The 17,258-nt window shown below is 45.4% G+C and overlaps 1 protein-coding gene across 3 annotated transcripts in view; it reads right to left on the bottom strand.

The window, feature by feature from the left end:
* Positions 1-17,258, bottom strand: part of LOC115125658 (chromodomain-helicase-DNA-binding protein 7-like) — a 152,249-nt gene that overhangs the window by 74,205 nt on the left and 60,786 nt on the right. For all 3 annotated transcript variants that reach the window (XM_065005809.1, XM_065005811.1, XM_065005810.1), the window contains exons 7-18: positions 12,793-12,848; positions 12,336-12,450; positions 12,144-12,227; positions 11,024-11,161; positions 10,788-10,909; positions 6,138-6,381; positions 5,321-5,497; positions 4,831-5,073; positions 4,537-4,723; positions 3,714-3,924; positions 2,457-2,652; positions 1,939-2,106 (exon numbers count right to left, since the gene is read on the bottom strand). In XM_065005809.1, the coding sequence (XP_064861881.1) occupies positions 1,939-2,106; positions 2,457-2,652; positions 3,714-3,924; positions 4,537-4,723; positions 4,831-5,073; positions 5,321-5,497; positions 6,138-6,381; positions 10,788-10,909; positions 11,024-11,161; positions 12,144-12,227; positions 12,336-12,450; positions 12,793-12,848 (1,941 nt within the window). The remainder of the gene's footprint in view (positions 1-1,938; positions 2,107-2,456; positions 2,653-3,713; positions 3,925-4,536; positions 4,724-4,830; positions 5,074-5,320; positions 5,498-6,137; positions 6,382-10,787; positions 10,910-11,023; positions 11,162-12,143; positions 12,228-12,335; positions 12,451-12,792; positions 12,849-17,258) is intronic.

Genomic DNA, 17,258 nt, shown 5'->3' with positions numbered 1-17,258 from the left:
CAGGCAACAAGTCAGATTTTTAAAATGCTTTTCGGCGAAAGCATGAGAAGCTATTATCTGATAGCATGTAACACCCCAAAGACCCACAGGGGACGTAAACAAAATAATTAGCATTTCGGCGTTACACAAACCGCACAATAAAATAGAAAACATTCATTACCTTTCACCATCTTCTTTGTTGGCTCTCCTAGATGTCCCATAAACACTATTTGGGTCTTTATTTCGATTAAATCGGTCCATATAAAGACATTTACATTTACATTTAAGTCATTTAGCAGACGCTCTTATCCAGAGCGACTTACAAATTGGTGCTTTCACCTTATGACATCCAGTGGAACAGCCACTTTACAATAGTGCATCTAGGTCTTTTAAGGGGGGGGAGGGGGAGAAGGATTACTTTATCCTATCCTAGGTATTCCTTAAAGAGGTGGGGTTTCAGGTGTCTCCGGAAGGTGGTGATTGACTCCGCTGTCCTGGCGTCGTGAGGGAGTTTGTTCCACCATTGGGGGGCCAGAGCAGCGAACAGTTTTGACTGGGCTGAGCGGGAACTGTACTTCCTCAGTGGTAGGGAGGCGAGCAGGCCAGAGGTGGATGAACGCAGTGCCCTTGTTTGGGTGTAGGGCCTGATCAGAGCCTGGAGGTACTGAGGTGCCGTTCCCCTCACAGCTCCGTAGGCAAGCACCATGGTCTTGTAGCGGATGCGAGCTTCAACTGGAAGCCAGTGGAGAGAGCGGAGGAGCGGGGTGACGTGAGAGAACTTGGGAAGGTTGAACACCAGACGGGCTGCGGCGTTCTGGATGAGTTGTAGGGGTTTAATGGCACAGGCAGGGAGCCCAGCCAACAGCGAGTTGCAGTAATCCAGACGGGAGATGACAAGTGCCTGGATTAGGACCTGCGCCGCTTCCTGTGTGAGGCAGGGTCGTACTCTGCGGATGTTGTAGAGCATGAACCTACAGGAACGGGCCACCGCCTTGATGTTATTTGAGAACGACAGGGTGTTGTCCAGGATCACGCCAAGGTTCTTAGCGCTCTGGGAGGAGGACACAATGGAGTTGTCAACCGTGATGGCGAGATCATGGAACGGGCAGTCCTTCCCCGGGAGGGAAGCCTAGATATCGTTATATGTAGACTGTGTGATAACCGAAAAAAACATCGTTTCAAAACGTAACGTCATTTTTTAAAATTCAAAAAGTCGACGATAAACTTTCACAAAACACTTCGAAATACGTTTGTAATGCAACTTTAGGTATTAGTAAACGTTAATAAGCGATAAAATTCATCAGGAGGCGATGTAAAGATCATTAGCTGTCCGTCTGGAAAAATGTCCGGCTAGAAACTCAACGAAAATATCCGGTCCTAGACCGGAGGAGATACGGTGTCCTGCATGTGTTTGACCAAGAAAAAACTCGAAGGGAAATGACAAGACTCTAGACACCGTGTGGAAGCTGTAGGTACTGCAACCTCAGTCAATTAATTGTGGTTCACGTTTATCAATGGGTTCAAGTAGCGCATGGATATATTTTCCCATTTTCAGTGATCAGTTTTTCCTGTGCTTTTCGATGTAAATGCCGTTCTGGTAAAGCCACAGCAGTGATTTAACCAGTTTTATAAACGTCTGAGTGTTTTCTATCCACACAGACTAAGCAAATGCATATACTATATTCCTGGCATGAGTAGCAGGGCGCTGAAATGTTGCGCGATTTTTAACAGAATGTTCAAAAAAGTAGAGGGTAGAAGCAACAGGTTAACTGACTTGCCTAGTTAAATAAAGGTCAAATAAAAAAATCATTTCATTTGCGATTTTCATGAATAGAAAAAGTTAGTAGGGATATTTATGTCCACTCCGTTATGCTAATTCGTTTGAGGCTATGATTACGATACCGGTTCCGGGATTGTTCGTCGCAAGAGATTAACTGTGCGTGTGTTTGTGTGTCTTACCCCGTTGGCTGCATTTTCTCGGCCACTCATGGACTGCAGCACAGCCTTGTCGAGGCCCAGCTTGAGGCTGGCCTTGTCAAACATCTCCCTCTCATAGGAGTTCCTGGTGATCAGCCTGTAGATCTTCACTGCCTTGCTCTGGCCAATCCTGTGGCATCTGGCTTGCGCCTGAGAGAGGGAGAGGAAAAGAGTGAGAAAGATTTTTAAAAATGTTTTTACTTAGAAAGCTTAGATTGAGTAAAGCATAGACCAACTGACAACAAACAAAGTCATGTAGTGGTGTACCAGTGGTGTGATAACATTGTTTGTTTCCCGTTTTATGAGTTTCTATGAACCTGTGTACTGCATTTCAACATGTATCTCTACTGTATCTTAACAGGACTGTCTTCTTTCAAAGTTTACTGAAGTAGCACGGTATTTACCTGTGTAGTAGTGACCACGGTATTCCATAAATTGAATCTTCAACTTGAGTATTTAACAAAGTGGTAATGCTCTATTTGCAAGCCCAGCCCACTCACCTGTAAATCATTCTGGGGGTTCCAATCAGAGTCAAAGATGATGCAGGTGTCGGCAGCGGTCAGGTTGATGCCCAGACCTCCGGCCCGGGTACACAACAGGAATACAAAGCGGTCAGAGTCCGGACGAGAGAAGCGGTCAATTGCAGCCTGCCGGAGGTTACCCCTCACACGGCCATCGATACGCTCATACGGGTACCTGGTCGGAAGGAGACAGTCATAGTCAGCTTTAGCAACAGATAAAACACAATCATAAAAAACAAACCACATTTATGACTGTCATTGATGTGTTCACGCAGATGACTAGTAAAATACATTACATTTATATATAGTATGAAATATGGTGAAGCTCAAATGCATTACCCCTCACACGGCCATCATCAGAATAAATAATCTATGGAGCGACATTATAGGCTATACCCACACTACTCGCACGCGCCAACGAGCATCTGCGTTGACAAGGGCTAAAATAGAAGTCAGTTCTATTTCTGACGCAGATCGCGCTGCAAGCCCTGCCTCCCCCATCTCCTCATTGGTTTATAGAAGCAGGTACCCACGTGCCATCTCCTCATTGGTTATACCCACATGGGTGATTGAAAGATGAAATGTGTTGCCAGTTGTCATGGTAATACTATGAAAGTGTAGATGCCATATAAGATCACCATATAAGTTCAAAGATGAAAAAGCCTGGAAGGAGGAGAGATGACTAGAAGTGATTCGGTTGACCGTTTTATGTGTGTGGATTAATTGTCGGAGTGGAGGACCTTGTGCATTTCAGGTAAAATAACAACTCAATGTTTATATCCCAGGACAAATTAGCTAGCAACAGCAAGCTAGCTAAATAGGACAAATTAGCTAGCAAGTGAAAGCTAACTGGCTAAATTGCCATACATGTTTAATGTTTTTCGACCTGTCCCCAAATTAATGTCATTGGTTCAGAATTTATTTTGATATTTTAACCTGCGTGTCGTGATCGCGTTTGGTGAAGGGGGACAAAATAAATGTATGCATTAAAGCGCACGATGGCGCACGCACGCAGCCAGTTTGGGTTCCGTGTTAGGGTAGGGTTCTCAAAATCACACATTTAAAAAAAATATATATATTTTTTAAAGAATTGGCTTGCAGGCCGCATCTGGCACACAGGGCCCCAGTTTCAGTCCCCTGGGTTAGGTAAAAGTGGAATGGAAGAGAAAATCTGGGAGAGAACATAAAAGGGCTACTTCGAATCAAATCTTCAGGGGTAAAAGGTCAGATCCGTACCGTTTTTGGATGAGGTAGTCCTCCAGGATGTCCAGGCAGCGCACCATCTGGGAGAAGACAAGGACCCTGTGTCCCCCGGCCTTCAGCTTGGGCAGCAGCTTATCGATCAGCACCAGCTTGCCCGCTGCCTGGATCATGGCCTGTAGGTGGAATTGGGGCATCTCGGCATGGTGGTTCTCACGGAAGTCGTCCAGGATCTTCTCCTCTGCACCTAGAACATCATTAAACAAACGGCCATGCATCAGAATCATTAAAAGCAGTGAGACTAAACCCAGCAAGTTCACAAACCAAGCCAAGCTAAGTACTAACAGAGGTTAGGGCACTTCCTGTGCCCCACCCAAGACAATTCAACACTCAGAGCGTCAAAAATAAACACTTTAAGCCAAAAGACTGAGTGAGGACTATGTTAGTGTGTGTTAAGCCTTCCGCATGCTTCGGCTGGCACCTAGCTAAACTCAGCTAGGTGACCTGAACGAATGTGTTCACATACTCCCTTAAAAGACCTTCCCTTGAAAAATGTGAGATAAAAGCAGCAATGGTACTGTTTGTCCATCTTGGAGATGCCGTAGCCAGTATAAAGACTTCAAAATAGTCTGAATTAATCTAAGATTATTCAAGACAACTGTCATTCATTTAAACTTGTTTGTCGAGGAGATCTTAGAACCAATGAAGGGACGTAGACTTCGAGAACAAATGTAGCGTGCACGAACAGCTGGAAAAACCTTTGCCGAAGACCAAAACGTCACAAAATGTTGTCATAATATATGCATAAACTGTTCAGGATGGGAAGCATGCGGACGCCTTTTGTGTGCGTGTTCCGTACCATTGATGAGGTAGGGGTGGTTGCAGCACTTCCTCAGCTCCATCATGGTGTTGAGCAGGTTGGGGACCTGTGCACCTCCGCCTCCCCATGCACCACCTCCTCCTCCCGGTCCACCTTTAGACAGGAAGGAGAAATTCTTCTCCAGGATGGCCCGGTAGTACTTCTTCTGGATGTTGGTCAGCTCCACCTGAGAACAGGAGATGGGAACGACATCAGTTAGGTAAACTCAGTGGAGAGAAATTACATTATTTGACCATGAGGAACGGACACAAAGTCAAACACAGAAACAAACACCTCGATGATGGTCTCCTCCTTGGGGGCCAGGTTCTTCTCCACGTCCTCCTTGAGACGTCGCAGCATCATGGGCTTCAGGATGGCCTGCAGCTTCTGGACCTGCTCCTCAGTCTTGAGGTCTCCAAACTCCTGCATGAAGGTGTTCTCAGAGGGGAAGCGTTCAGGCTCCAGGAAGTTGAGCAGACTGAAGAGCTCCTCCACCGTGTTCTGCAGGGGGGTCCCGGTCAGCAGCACCTTGTGCTCCTTTACAGAGGGAGGAGGACTTGGTTTTTACTATACTTAGGTCCTTCCAGTATGTCATTATAGATGGGTTTTTATTACTCCTGTGATAGGAGAGGACGAAGGGGGAAACGTCCCATTGATGTCCATAAAATATGAGCATTTTATCAATAACTATTGCTTCTTTTCCAACAGGTTCAGTGGCAAGTATTCCAAAAAAACACAGGAGAAATAGAAGTTAACAACTAGACATCTCTCCATGTCAACTCACCATGTCCATCATCTTAAGACCCTCCAGCAGTTTGCAGTTCCTGTTCTTGAGGCGGTGAGCCTCGTCGATGACCACACAGCGCCACGAGACGCTGCGCAGCTCCGGACAGTCTGTCAGAATCATCTCAAATGTGGTGATGACCGCATGGAATTTGTACGCTCCCTTTATCACACGACCCTGAAGATGGAGGGAGGAGAAGACAGAGCGAGGTCAGAACACAGGGACGAGCGTCATGGTGTATGGCCAGTAGTTTTTCCTACTTAACTTATATCGGGAAAACTCTGGACCCTGGTCAGGGAAATCTGGCCTTTGGTCAATTTACTGAATCAAAATGGACTCAACATAATGTAAAACATATTTTGTCAATATGAGGTTGGTGGAGTAAGTTTACACATTTAAATGGTTAGTGGAGTAGGTTATGGTCACATTTCAGTCACTCATTATTTGGTCGGTACAGTCAGTGTGGAGCTCTGATTAATGTTGTTAAATACCTGACTGTCTAAGGTGCTTCTTGCGGGATTATTCCTAGATTAGGGTTAAGAACCGACTGTACCATACTATACTGTATCCATGTGGCTAGGAAGGCTTGAGTGTCTATCACTTAGGCCTGAGTCTTGTGAGGTTATGGTTTGTTATGTAATGGCAAGTTTATGGTGTGGTTGGGTTCGCCTCGTAGGCCGAAGTTACATAGCTATAGAACCGTTGCATTAAGGTCATGTTACCTGTGCATCTGGCCTTAAATGGTCTTGTTACGTCAGGTCATGCCTGTAGTGGATGGTACTGTTATAGTCATGGTTACAGTACGGTCACAACGTACCTGCACGTCGCGGTAGTTCATTTCGTAGGCCTGGATGGTCTTGCGGCTGGCCTGGCTGCCATGGTAGACGATCACGTTGAGTTCGGTCCAGGTGCGGAACTCCCTCTCCCAGTTTGGAATGGTGGAGAGGGGGGCGATGACCAGGAAGGGCCCGTGGATCCCCTTCAGGTAGATCTCATAGAGGAATGTGATGGACTGGATGGTCTTGCCCAGGCCCATTTCATCTGCTAGGATGCAGTTCCGTCTGGAGGGGAACAAAGAGAGAACATGATGAAAGGGGAACAATGAGTCACCAGTCACTGTATTAGCAGTAGTGAGTAATGTGAATGGGTCTCCTAGGAGGGCAGAAAGGAGAGAAAACAGTGCAAATGAATGAGATGTAACAGGGATAGTCCGTGTCTCAAATTACACCCTATTCACAGTGTAGTGCCCTACCTATGACCAGAGACCTAGATAGAGCACTATATTGGCAATAGTGTGTCCTTAAGTCTCTGTGCACTCTATTCGTGAGTGAGTAATCTAATGAACAGTTAGATAACCCTGTAAAGGCAGATCAATGACACTCAAACTAAGAAGTTGGCTGTATGGCTATTGCATCATACTGACTGACTGTGTGTGTGTTGTGTGCAGCAGTGGTAGATCACACATTAATGATTGGTGTGAGAAAAGCACAGATTGGGTACACACATGTCCCTGCAACACATGGGTTGGAGGACACAATATGGGGCATGGATGTGTTGATTGTATTTACACATGCTGGGTGACATGGTTCAGTATTATCTATGCGAGTGTGTTGGATAAACACATAGCATATATGGTCCTACTTGTTATTGAGTAGTTGTGGGTTATGAAGGCAGACTTTAGTCAGTAGATATCTTGTATATTATACTATGCAATAGTGCCATAATATATACAGTACCAGTAGATATCTTGTATATTATACTATGTAATAGTGCCATAATATATACAGTACCAGTATAATATACAAGATATCTACTGGTACTGTATATATTATGGCACTATTACATAGTATAATATACAAGATATCTACTGGTACTGTATATATTATGGAACTATTACATAGTATAATATACAAGATATCTACTATGTAATAGTTCCATAATATATACAGTACCAGTAAATATCTTGTATATTATACTATGTAATAGTTCCATAATATATACAGTACCAGTAGATATCTTGTATATTATACTATGTAATAGTTCCATAATATATACAGTACCAGTAGATATCTTGTATATTATACTATGTAATAGTTCCATAATATATACAGTACCAGTAGATATCTTGTATATTATACTATGTCATAGTTCCATAATATATACAGTACCAGTAGATATCTTGTATATTATACTATGTAATAGTTCCATAATATATACAGTACCAGTAGATATCTTGTATATTATACTATGTAATAGTTCCATAATATATACAGTACCAGTAGATATCTTGTATATTATACTATGTAATAGTTCCATAATATATACAGTACCAGTCAAAAAATTGGACACCTATTCATTCCATTGTATTTCTTTATTTTTTTACTATTTGCTACATTTTTTAAATGTCTTTCCTTCTTAATGCGTTTGAGCCAATCAGTTGTGTTGTGTATACAGAAGATAGCCCTATTTGGTTAAAGTCCATATGGCGAGAACAGCTCAAATAAGCAGAGAAATGACAGGCCATCATTACTTTAAGATTTGAAGCTCAGTCAATCCGAAAGATTTCAAGATTCTTCAAGTACAGTCGCAAAAACCATCAAGCACTATTATGAAACTGGCTCTCATGAGGACCGCCACAGGACAGGAAGATCCAGAGTTACCTCTGCTGCAGAGCATAAGTTCATTAGTGTTAACTGCACCTCAGATTGCAACCCAAATAAATGCGCCAGAGCTCAAGTAACAGACACATCTCAACATCAACTGTTCAGAGGAGACTGTGTGAATTAGGCCTTCATGGTCAAACTGCTGCAAAGAAACCACTACTAAAGGACACCAATAATAATAAGAGACTTGCTTGGGCCAAGAAACACTGGCAATGGACATTAGACCAGTGGAAATCTGTCCTCTGTCCAAATTTCAGATATTTGGTTCCAACCACGGTGTCTTTGTGAGACGCAGAGTAGGTAAATGGATGATCTCCGCATGTGTTGTTTCCACTGTGAAGCATGGAGGAGGTGTGATGGTGCTTTGCTGGTGACACTGTCAGTGATTTATTAAGAATTCAAGGCACAATTAACCAGCATTTCTACCACAGCATTCTGCAGCAATACGCCATCCCATCTGGTTTGCGCTTAGTGGGACTATCATTTGTTTTCAATAGGACAATGACCCAACATACAGGCTGTGTGAGGGCTATTTTTTAAATTTTATTTAACTAGGCAAGGCAGTTAAGAACAAATTCTTATTTACAATGACAGCCTAGGAACAGTGGGTTAACAGCCTTGTTCAGGGGCAGAATGACAGATTTTTACCTTGTCAGCTCGAGGATTTTATCAAGCAACCTTGGGGTTACTGGCCCAACGCTCTAACCATTAGGCTACCTGCCACCCCTATTTGACCAAGAAGGAGAGTGATGGAGTGCTTAATCAGATGACCTGGGCTCCACAATCACCCAACCTCAAACCAATTGAGATGGTTTGGGATGAGTTGGACCGCAGATTGAAGGAAAAGCAGCCAACAAGTGCTCAGCATATGTGGGAACTCCTTTAAGACTGTTGGACAAGCATTCCTCATGAAGCTGGTTGAGAATGACAAGAGTGTGCAAAGCTGTCATCAAGGCAAAGGGTGGCTTTTTGAAGAATTTCAAATATATTTAGATTTGTTTAAAACTTTTTTGGTTACTACATGATTCCATATGTGCTATTTCAAAGTTTATGTCTTCACTATTATTCTACAATGTAGAACATTTTAAAAATAAAGAAAAACCCTTGAATGAGTAGGTGTCCAAAGTTTTGACTGGTACTATACATGTTATATACAGTGGGGAGAACAAGTATATATCTGATAACCTGCAAAATCGGCAGTGTTTCTTACTTACAAAGCATGTAGAGGTCTGTAATTTTGATCATAGGTACACTTCAACTGTGAGAGACAGAATCTAAAACAAGAATCCAGAAAATCACATTGTATGATTTTTAAGTAATTCATTTGCATTTTATTGCATGACATAAGTATTTGATCACCTACCAACCAGTAAGAATTCCGGCTCTCACAGACCGGTTTGTTTTTCTTTAAGAAGCCCTCCTGTTCTCCACTCATTACCTGTATTAACTGCACCTGTTTGAACTTGTTACCTGTATAAAAGACACCTGTCCACACACTCAATCAAACAGACTCCAACCTCTCCACAATGGCCAAGACCAGAGAGCTGTGTAAGGACATCAGGGATAAAATTGTAGACCAGCACAAGGCTGGGATGGGCTACAGGACAATAGGCAAGCAGCTTGGTGAGAAGGCAACTACTGTTGGCGCAATTATTAGAAAATGGAAGAAGTTCAAGATGACGGTCAATCACCCTCGGTCTGGGGCTCCATGCAAGATCTCACCTCGTGGGGCATCAATGATCATGATCAGCCCAGAACTACACGGCAATGACCTGAAGAGAGCTGGGACCACAGTCTCAAAGAAAACCATTAGTAACACACTATGCTGTCATGGATTAAAATCCTGCAGCACACGCAAGGTCCCCCTGCTCAAGCCAGCGCATGTCCAGGCCCGTCTGAAGTTTGCCAATGACCATCTGGATGATCCAGAGGAGGAATGGGAGAAGGTCATGTGGTCTGATGAGACAAAAATAGAGCTTTTTGGTCTGAACTCCACTCGCCATGTTTGGAGGAAGAAGAAGGATGAGTACAACCCCAAGAACACCATCCCAACCGTGAAGCATGGAGGTGGAAACATAATTCTTTGGGGATGCTTTTCTGCAAAGGGGACAGGACGACTGCACCGTATTGAGTGGAGGATGGATGGGGCCGTGTATCGCGAGATCTTGGCCAACAACCTCCTTTCCTCAGTAAGAGTATTGAAGATGGGTCGTGGCTGGGTCTTCCAGCATGACAACGACCCGAAACACACAGCCAAGGCAACTAAGGAGTGGCTCCGTAAGAAGCATCTCAAGGTCCTGGAGTGGCCTAGCCAGCCTCCAGACCTGAACCCAATAGAAAATCTTTGGAGGGAGCTGAAAGTCCGTATTGCCAAGCGACAGCCCCGAAACCTGAAGGATCTGGAGAAGGTCTGTATGGAGGAGTGGGCCAAAATCCCTGCTGCAGTGTGTGCAAACCTGGTCAAGAACTACAGGAAACGTATGGTCTCTGTAATTGCAAACAAAGGTTTCTGTACCAAATATTAAGTTCTGCTTTTCTGATGTATCAAATACTTATGTCATGCAATAAAATACAAATTAATTACTTAAAAATCATAATGATTTTCTGGATTTTGTTTTTAGATTCCGTCTCTCACAGTTGACGTGTACCTATGACAACAATTACAGACCTCTACATGCTTTGTAAGTAGGAAAACCTGCAAAATCGGCAGTGTATCAAATACTTGTTCTCGCCACTGTAATTGAGTCTCTCATATATCTTAACACATGCACACACGAACAGTAGGTTTTAGTACTTCTCCTTACGTATTGTACCAGTTGAAGAGCAGCCAGTTCACTCCCTCCAGCTGGTATTCCCTGAGTGCGTTGTCGTTTTTATAATCCCTGGAACTCTCGGATTTATGCCAGTTTTCGGTGGGAGGTCGCTCCTGTTTCAAATAAAAGTCTACCGTTAGTGGTTTCTGTGCGACCGTTAAAGGGCTGGGGACAGAAAAGGGCAGCAGGAGATTGTATAGTGTGTGTGATGTTTTTATTTTACACACCACGCGTTTGGTCTCGGGCTGACGGGCCGCCACGGCCTCGTACTCATCGATCTTGGCCTGGTCGATGTCGGCCTTTAGCTCCCAAGTTATATCCTCATAGGGCAGGGAACACCACTTCACCAGGTACAGCTTTACAGGCTGGGGGGGTAGAGAGGTTGGGGTTAGTGTGTGTGTGTTGGGGCAGAGAGGGCGTTAGTATGTGGGGGGGGTAAGTGTGTTTTGGGGTTAGTGTGTGTGTGCGCGCGTCCGGAGGGGTTAGTGTGCGTGCCGGGGGGGGAATAAGTGTGTTGGTTAGTGTGTGTGTTGGTTATTGTGCGTGTGTTGGTTAGTGTGCGTGTGTGTTGGGGCAGAGAGGGCTTAGTATGTGGGGAGGGGTAAGTCTGTTGGGGGATAGCGTGAAGGCGTGCGTGTGTTGGGGGAAGGCGTGCGTGTGGGGGTTAGTGTGGATGTGTGTTGGGGGGTTAGTGTGCATGTGTGCGGTTAGTGTGCGTGTGTTGGGGGTGTTAGTGTGCGTGTAATTTGGGGGGGATGTTAGTGTGCGTGTGTAATTTGGGGGGTTAGTGTGCGTGTGTGTGTGTGTTGGGGGGTTAGTGTGTGTGTGTTGGGGTGGGGGGAATAAGTGTGTTGGTTAGTGTGTGTGTTGGTTAGTGTGCGTGTAATTTGGGGGGGGAAGTTAGTGTGCGTGTGTATTGGGGGGTTAGTGTTGGGGGGGTTAGTGTGCGTGTTGGGGGGGGTTAGTGTGCCTGTGTGTGTTGGGGGGGATAAGTGTGTTGGTTAGTGTGTGTGTGTTGGTTAGTGTGTGTGTGTTGGGGCAGAGAGGGCGTTAGTATGTGGGGAGGGGTAAGTCTGTGTTGGGGGGGTTAGTGTGTGTGTGTTGGGGGGTTAGTGTGCGTGTGTGTTGGGTGGATAGTGTGTGTGTGTGTGTTGGGTGGGGAATAGTGTGTGCGTGTCTTCCTGCGACAGGAAAGGAAAGGGCAACGTTTGTTCGGAACTTAAAAAGGAACGTTTCGCCAAAGCATCAACTTCAATCAACGACATAACCAAACGTATTCCAACGTTTGAGGTCGTTTAGAGGCCATATAGAACAGGAAGGAGGGAGAGAGCAAGAAAAGGAACACACCTCTCCGTTCTCATCTGTGCTCTCTGACACGTCCAGTACCCGGTCCACCTCAACATAGTCTGGGTTGAAAGGCTCGTCATCCATCTGGAGGGAGGGAGAATGGGATGAGAGAAGGATGGAGACCTTGAGGTTCGTGTCACCATAGCAGAGAGTGAATGGCCTGGTGAGGGAAGACAGAACTGTGGGACTGACCTCTGTCACGAAGGTGGGGAGGGCCTGTTTGGCCCTGAACCGCTTGACCTTCTGGTGGATCCTTTTGTCCTTCTCCAGCTCCTCCAGATCTGCCCAGCGACAGTGCAGGTAGGAGCTACACAGAGAGAGCGGGGGAACACACACCATTACATACATATACACTATTAACTCTCACTCAAATACACTCACCCGTGACAGATGCTATAATATACACATCATATCTCATACACCATAAACACACCTCACAAAAAGACAATGCAAAACACAGACACACCATCACAAAACCAAATGTGCTAATCTAGAGATTTACAGCATTATACAATTTCCTCTTCGGTCCAAACATTAAACCTGTGGTTTACAGAGTGTTTATTTGATTTCACATTAATCCACCATTTCCCCCGAAGCTGGAGGAAATAAAATGACACGGTGAACCAAGGCCAGTCGTGTTGGTACTCACAAGCTCTTGAATTTGACATAGAATTCTTCCACTTCCATTTTCTCTCCCGATTCCATCTTTGGAAAAAGTTATATTTGTGTCAGTTGTTGATTAGAGTCAGAAGATGGATGAGTTTTAATGTTTCTCAAAAAATATATAAAATCAAGGCCACCATTTTCTAACAAAGTAGTCATCTAACAAACATCTTCTGGCAGAGTTCGGTATATTTTAGGAGACAATAACAAAACACTGACAATAACCCCCCCCACCAACCATCTCCACATGGTGCTGTACGATCAATAACCCCCCCCACCAACCATCTCCACATGGTGCTTGATAGAGGAAAATATGTTTGAAATGACTAATTATGTATACATTCCAATCAGAAACTGACTAGTCCAAATGCTATAATGTACTGTCCCTCTTGCTCCCTTTCACAATTGTATATAATGTAGTCAGGAAGTTTAGTAACAATGAAGGTCTGTTCTTTAAGTTCATTCAGTTGTACAAATCTCCAGGTGGTGGGAACGGGCCATCTCCAAAATGGTCGGGAATGTTGATTTATGCTGACTGGCCTTGACTTCGTGCTGATAACGCCGGAGGCTTGAGAATTAGAGGGGCCCTCTGTTTGTGAAACGGAACGTTTGGAAAACGCTGACGTCATTTTCAGTTTATAACCTGTGGTAATGTGTGTAAGCATTTAGTACTCTCTGGAATTAAACGCTCTTTACCTGGCTTTTAAGACTGGTCTCGATCTACTTCATGCATAATTAATGAACTTACACCTCATTAATGAATAGAAACGAGTGTGAAATTGGTTTTGGCAATTAAAGCATAGAGTAATTTAGAATTTCTCTATCAGTGCTGTACGATCAATAACCCCCCCCCACCAACCATCTCCACATGGTGCTGTACGATCAATAACCCCCCACCAACCATCTCCACATGGTGCTGTACGATCAATAACCCCCCCCCATCTCCAATGGTGCCATCAATAACCCCCCACCAACCATCTCCACATGGTGCTGTACGATCAATAACCCCCCACCAACCATCTCCACATGGTGCTGTACGATCAATAACCCCCCCCACCAACCATCTCCACATGGTGCTGTACGATCAATAACCCCCCACCAACCATCTCCACATGGTGATGTACGATGAATACCCCCCACCAACCATCTCCACATGGTGCTGTAAGATCAATAACCCCCAATACCAACCATCTCCACATGGTGCTGTAAGATCAATAACCCCCAATACCAACCATCTCCACATGGTGCTGTAAGATCAATAACCCCCAATACCAACCATCTCCACATGGTGCTGTAAGATCAATAACCCCCAATACCAACCATCTCCACATGGTGCTGTAAGATCAATAACCCCCCCTATCAACCATCTCCACATGTGGCTGTAAGATCAATAACCCCCAATACCAACCATCTCCACATGGTGCTGTAAGATCAATAACCCCCCTACCAACCATCTCCACATGGTGCTTGAAGATCAATAACCCCCTACCAACCATCTCCACATGGTGCCGTAAGATCAATACCCCCCTACCAACCATCTCCACATGGTGATGTACGATGAATACCCCCCCACCAACCATCTCCACATGGTGCTGTAAGATCAATAAACCCCCCTACCAACCATCTCCACATGGTGCTGTAAGATCAATAACCCCCTACCAACCATCTCCACATGGTGCTGTAAGATCAACCCCCTACCAACCGTCTCCACATGGTCCTGGACAATCAATAACCCCCCTAACAACATTCTCCACATGGTGCTGTACAATCAATAACCCCCACTACCAACCACCTCCACATGGTGCTGTACGATCAATAAACCCCCCTACCAACCACCTCCACATGGTCCTGTACAATCAATAACCCCCTCCCTACCAACCATCTCCACATGGTGCTGTGAAGATCAATAACCCCCAATACCAACCATCTCCACATGGTGCCGTAAGATCAATAACCCCCTACCAACCATCTCCACATGTGGCTGTAAGATCAATAACCCCCCTACCAACCATCTCCACATGGTGCCGTAAGATCAATAACCCCCAATACCAACCATCTCCACATGTGGCTGTAAGATCAATAACCCCCTACCAACCATCTCCACATGTGGCTGTAAGATCAATAACCCCCCTACCAACCATCTCCACATGTGGCTGTAAGATCAATAACCCCCAATACCAACCATCTCCACATGTGGCTGTAAGATCAATAACCCCCCTACCAACCATCTCCACATGGTGCTGTAAGATCAATAACCCCCAATACCAACCATCTCCACATGGTGCTGTAAGATCAATAACCCCCAATACCAACCATCTCCACATGGTGCTGTAAGATCAATAACCCCCAATACCAACCATCTCCACGTGGTGCTGTAAGATCAATAACCCCCAATACCAACCATCTCCACATGGTGCTGTAAGATCAATAACCCCCAATACCAACCATCTCCACATGGTGCTGTAAGATCAATAACCCCCAATACCAACCATCTCCACATGGTGCTGTACGATCAATAAAGCCCCCCTACCAACCACCTCCACATGGTCCTGTACAATCAATAACCCCCTACCAACCATCTCCACATGTGGCTGTAAGATCAATAACCCCCAATACCAACCATCTCCACATGGTGCCGTAAGATCAATAACCCCCAATACCAACCATCTCCACATGGTGCTGTAAGATCAATAACCCCCTACCAACCATCTCCACATGTGGCCGTAAGATCAATAACCCCCAATACCAACCATCTCCACATGTGCCTGTAAGATCAATAACCCCCCTACCAACCATCTCCACATGGTGCTGTACAATCAATAACCCCAAATACCAACCATCTCCACATGTGGCTGTAAGATCAATAACCCCCCTACCAACCATCTCCACATGTGCTGTAAGATCAATAACCCCCAATACCAACACCAACCATCTCCACATGTGGCTGTAAAATCAATAACCCCCAATACCAACCATCTCCACATGGTGCTGTAAGATCAATAACCCCCAATACCAACCAACATGGTGCTGTAAAATCAATAACCCCCAATACCAACCATCTCCACATGGTGCCAATCTACCAACATGGTGCTGTAAGATCAATAACCCCCAATACCAACCATCTCCACATGGTGCTGTAAGATCAATAACCCCCAATACCAACCATCTCCACATGGTGCTGTAAGATCAATAACCCCCAATACCAACCATCTCCACATGGTGCTGTAAGATCAATAACCCCCCTACCAACCATCTCCACATGGTGCTGTAAGATCAATAACCCCCAATACCAACCATCTCCACATGGTGCTGTAAGATCAATAACCCCCAATACCAACCATCTCCACATGTGGCTGTAAGATCAATAACCCCCAATACCAACCATCTCCACATGTGGCTGTAAGATCAATAACCCCCCTACCAACCATCTCCACATGTGGCTGTAAGATCAATAACCCCCAACCATCTCCACATGGTGCTGTACGATCAATAACCCCCCACCAACCATCTCCACATGGTGCTGTAAGATCAATAACCCCCCACCAACCATCTCCACACACACCTCACTCTCCACACAGCCCTACTCTCTCTCCCACACACACCCCTCTCTCACTCAACACCCCCACCATCAATCCACCCCCTCTCCCCACAATACTCCTCTCTCCACAAACACACCCCCAATTACACACACCCACAAACCCCACTAACTCAAACCCCACTCACACACTCACATACACACCACTCTCACACAAACACACCACTCATTCATACAAACATCACACACACACCTCTCCCTACACACCCACAACTCACTCCACACACACCCTCTCTCACTCCACACACACCCTCTCTCCTCCACACACCCTCTCTCCCTCCACCCCCTCACTCCACATACACACCCTCTACCCACACCCACCCCCTCACTCCACATACACACCCTCTACCCACACCCACCCCTCTCTCACTCCACACACACACAAACCCCACTCAATCTCTCACACAAACACACCACTCACCTCTCCCTACACCCCCTATCACTCCACAACCCCCACACACACAAACTCCACTCAATCACACACAGCACACACACAAACCCCAATCATTCACTCCCACCCCCCTCACTCCACCCCCCTCTCTCACTCCTCACACACACACCACCCATGTCCAAACCCCATCTCTCTCCACACACACCCACTCAAGCCCACCCACAAACCTCACTCACTCAAACCCCACACACTCAATCACACAAATCACTCACACGAAGACACGAATCACACACACACCCCTCCCTCTCCACACCCCCCGTTCACAGCCCCCTCTCTCTTACACACAGATCCCCCATCTCTCTCACCACACCCCCCATCAATCTACACACACCCACCACTCTCACTCCACAAACCCCCCCACAAAATACGACACTCACTCACAAACCCCACTCAATCAATCACTCAC

Source organism: Oncorhynchus nerka, linkage group LG20 (genome assembly GCF_034236695.1).
Source record: "Oncorhynchus nerka isolate Pitt River linkage group LG20, Oner_Uvic_2.0, whole genome shotgun sequence".
NCBI classification, from domain to species: domain Eukaryota; kingdom Metazoa; phylum Chordata; class Actinopteri; order Salmoniformes; family Salmonidae; genus Oncorhynchus; species Oncorhynchus nerka.
This window is presented reverse-complemented; position numbering and strand designations above follow the sequence as displayed.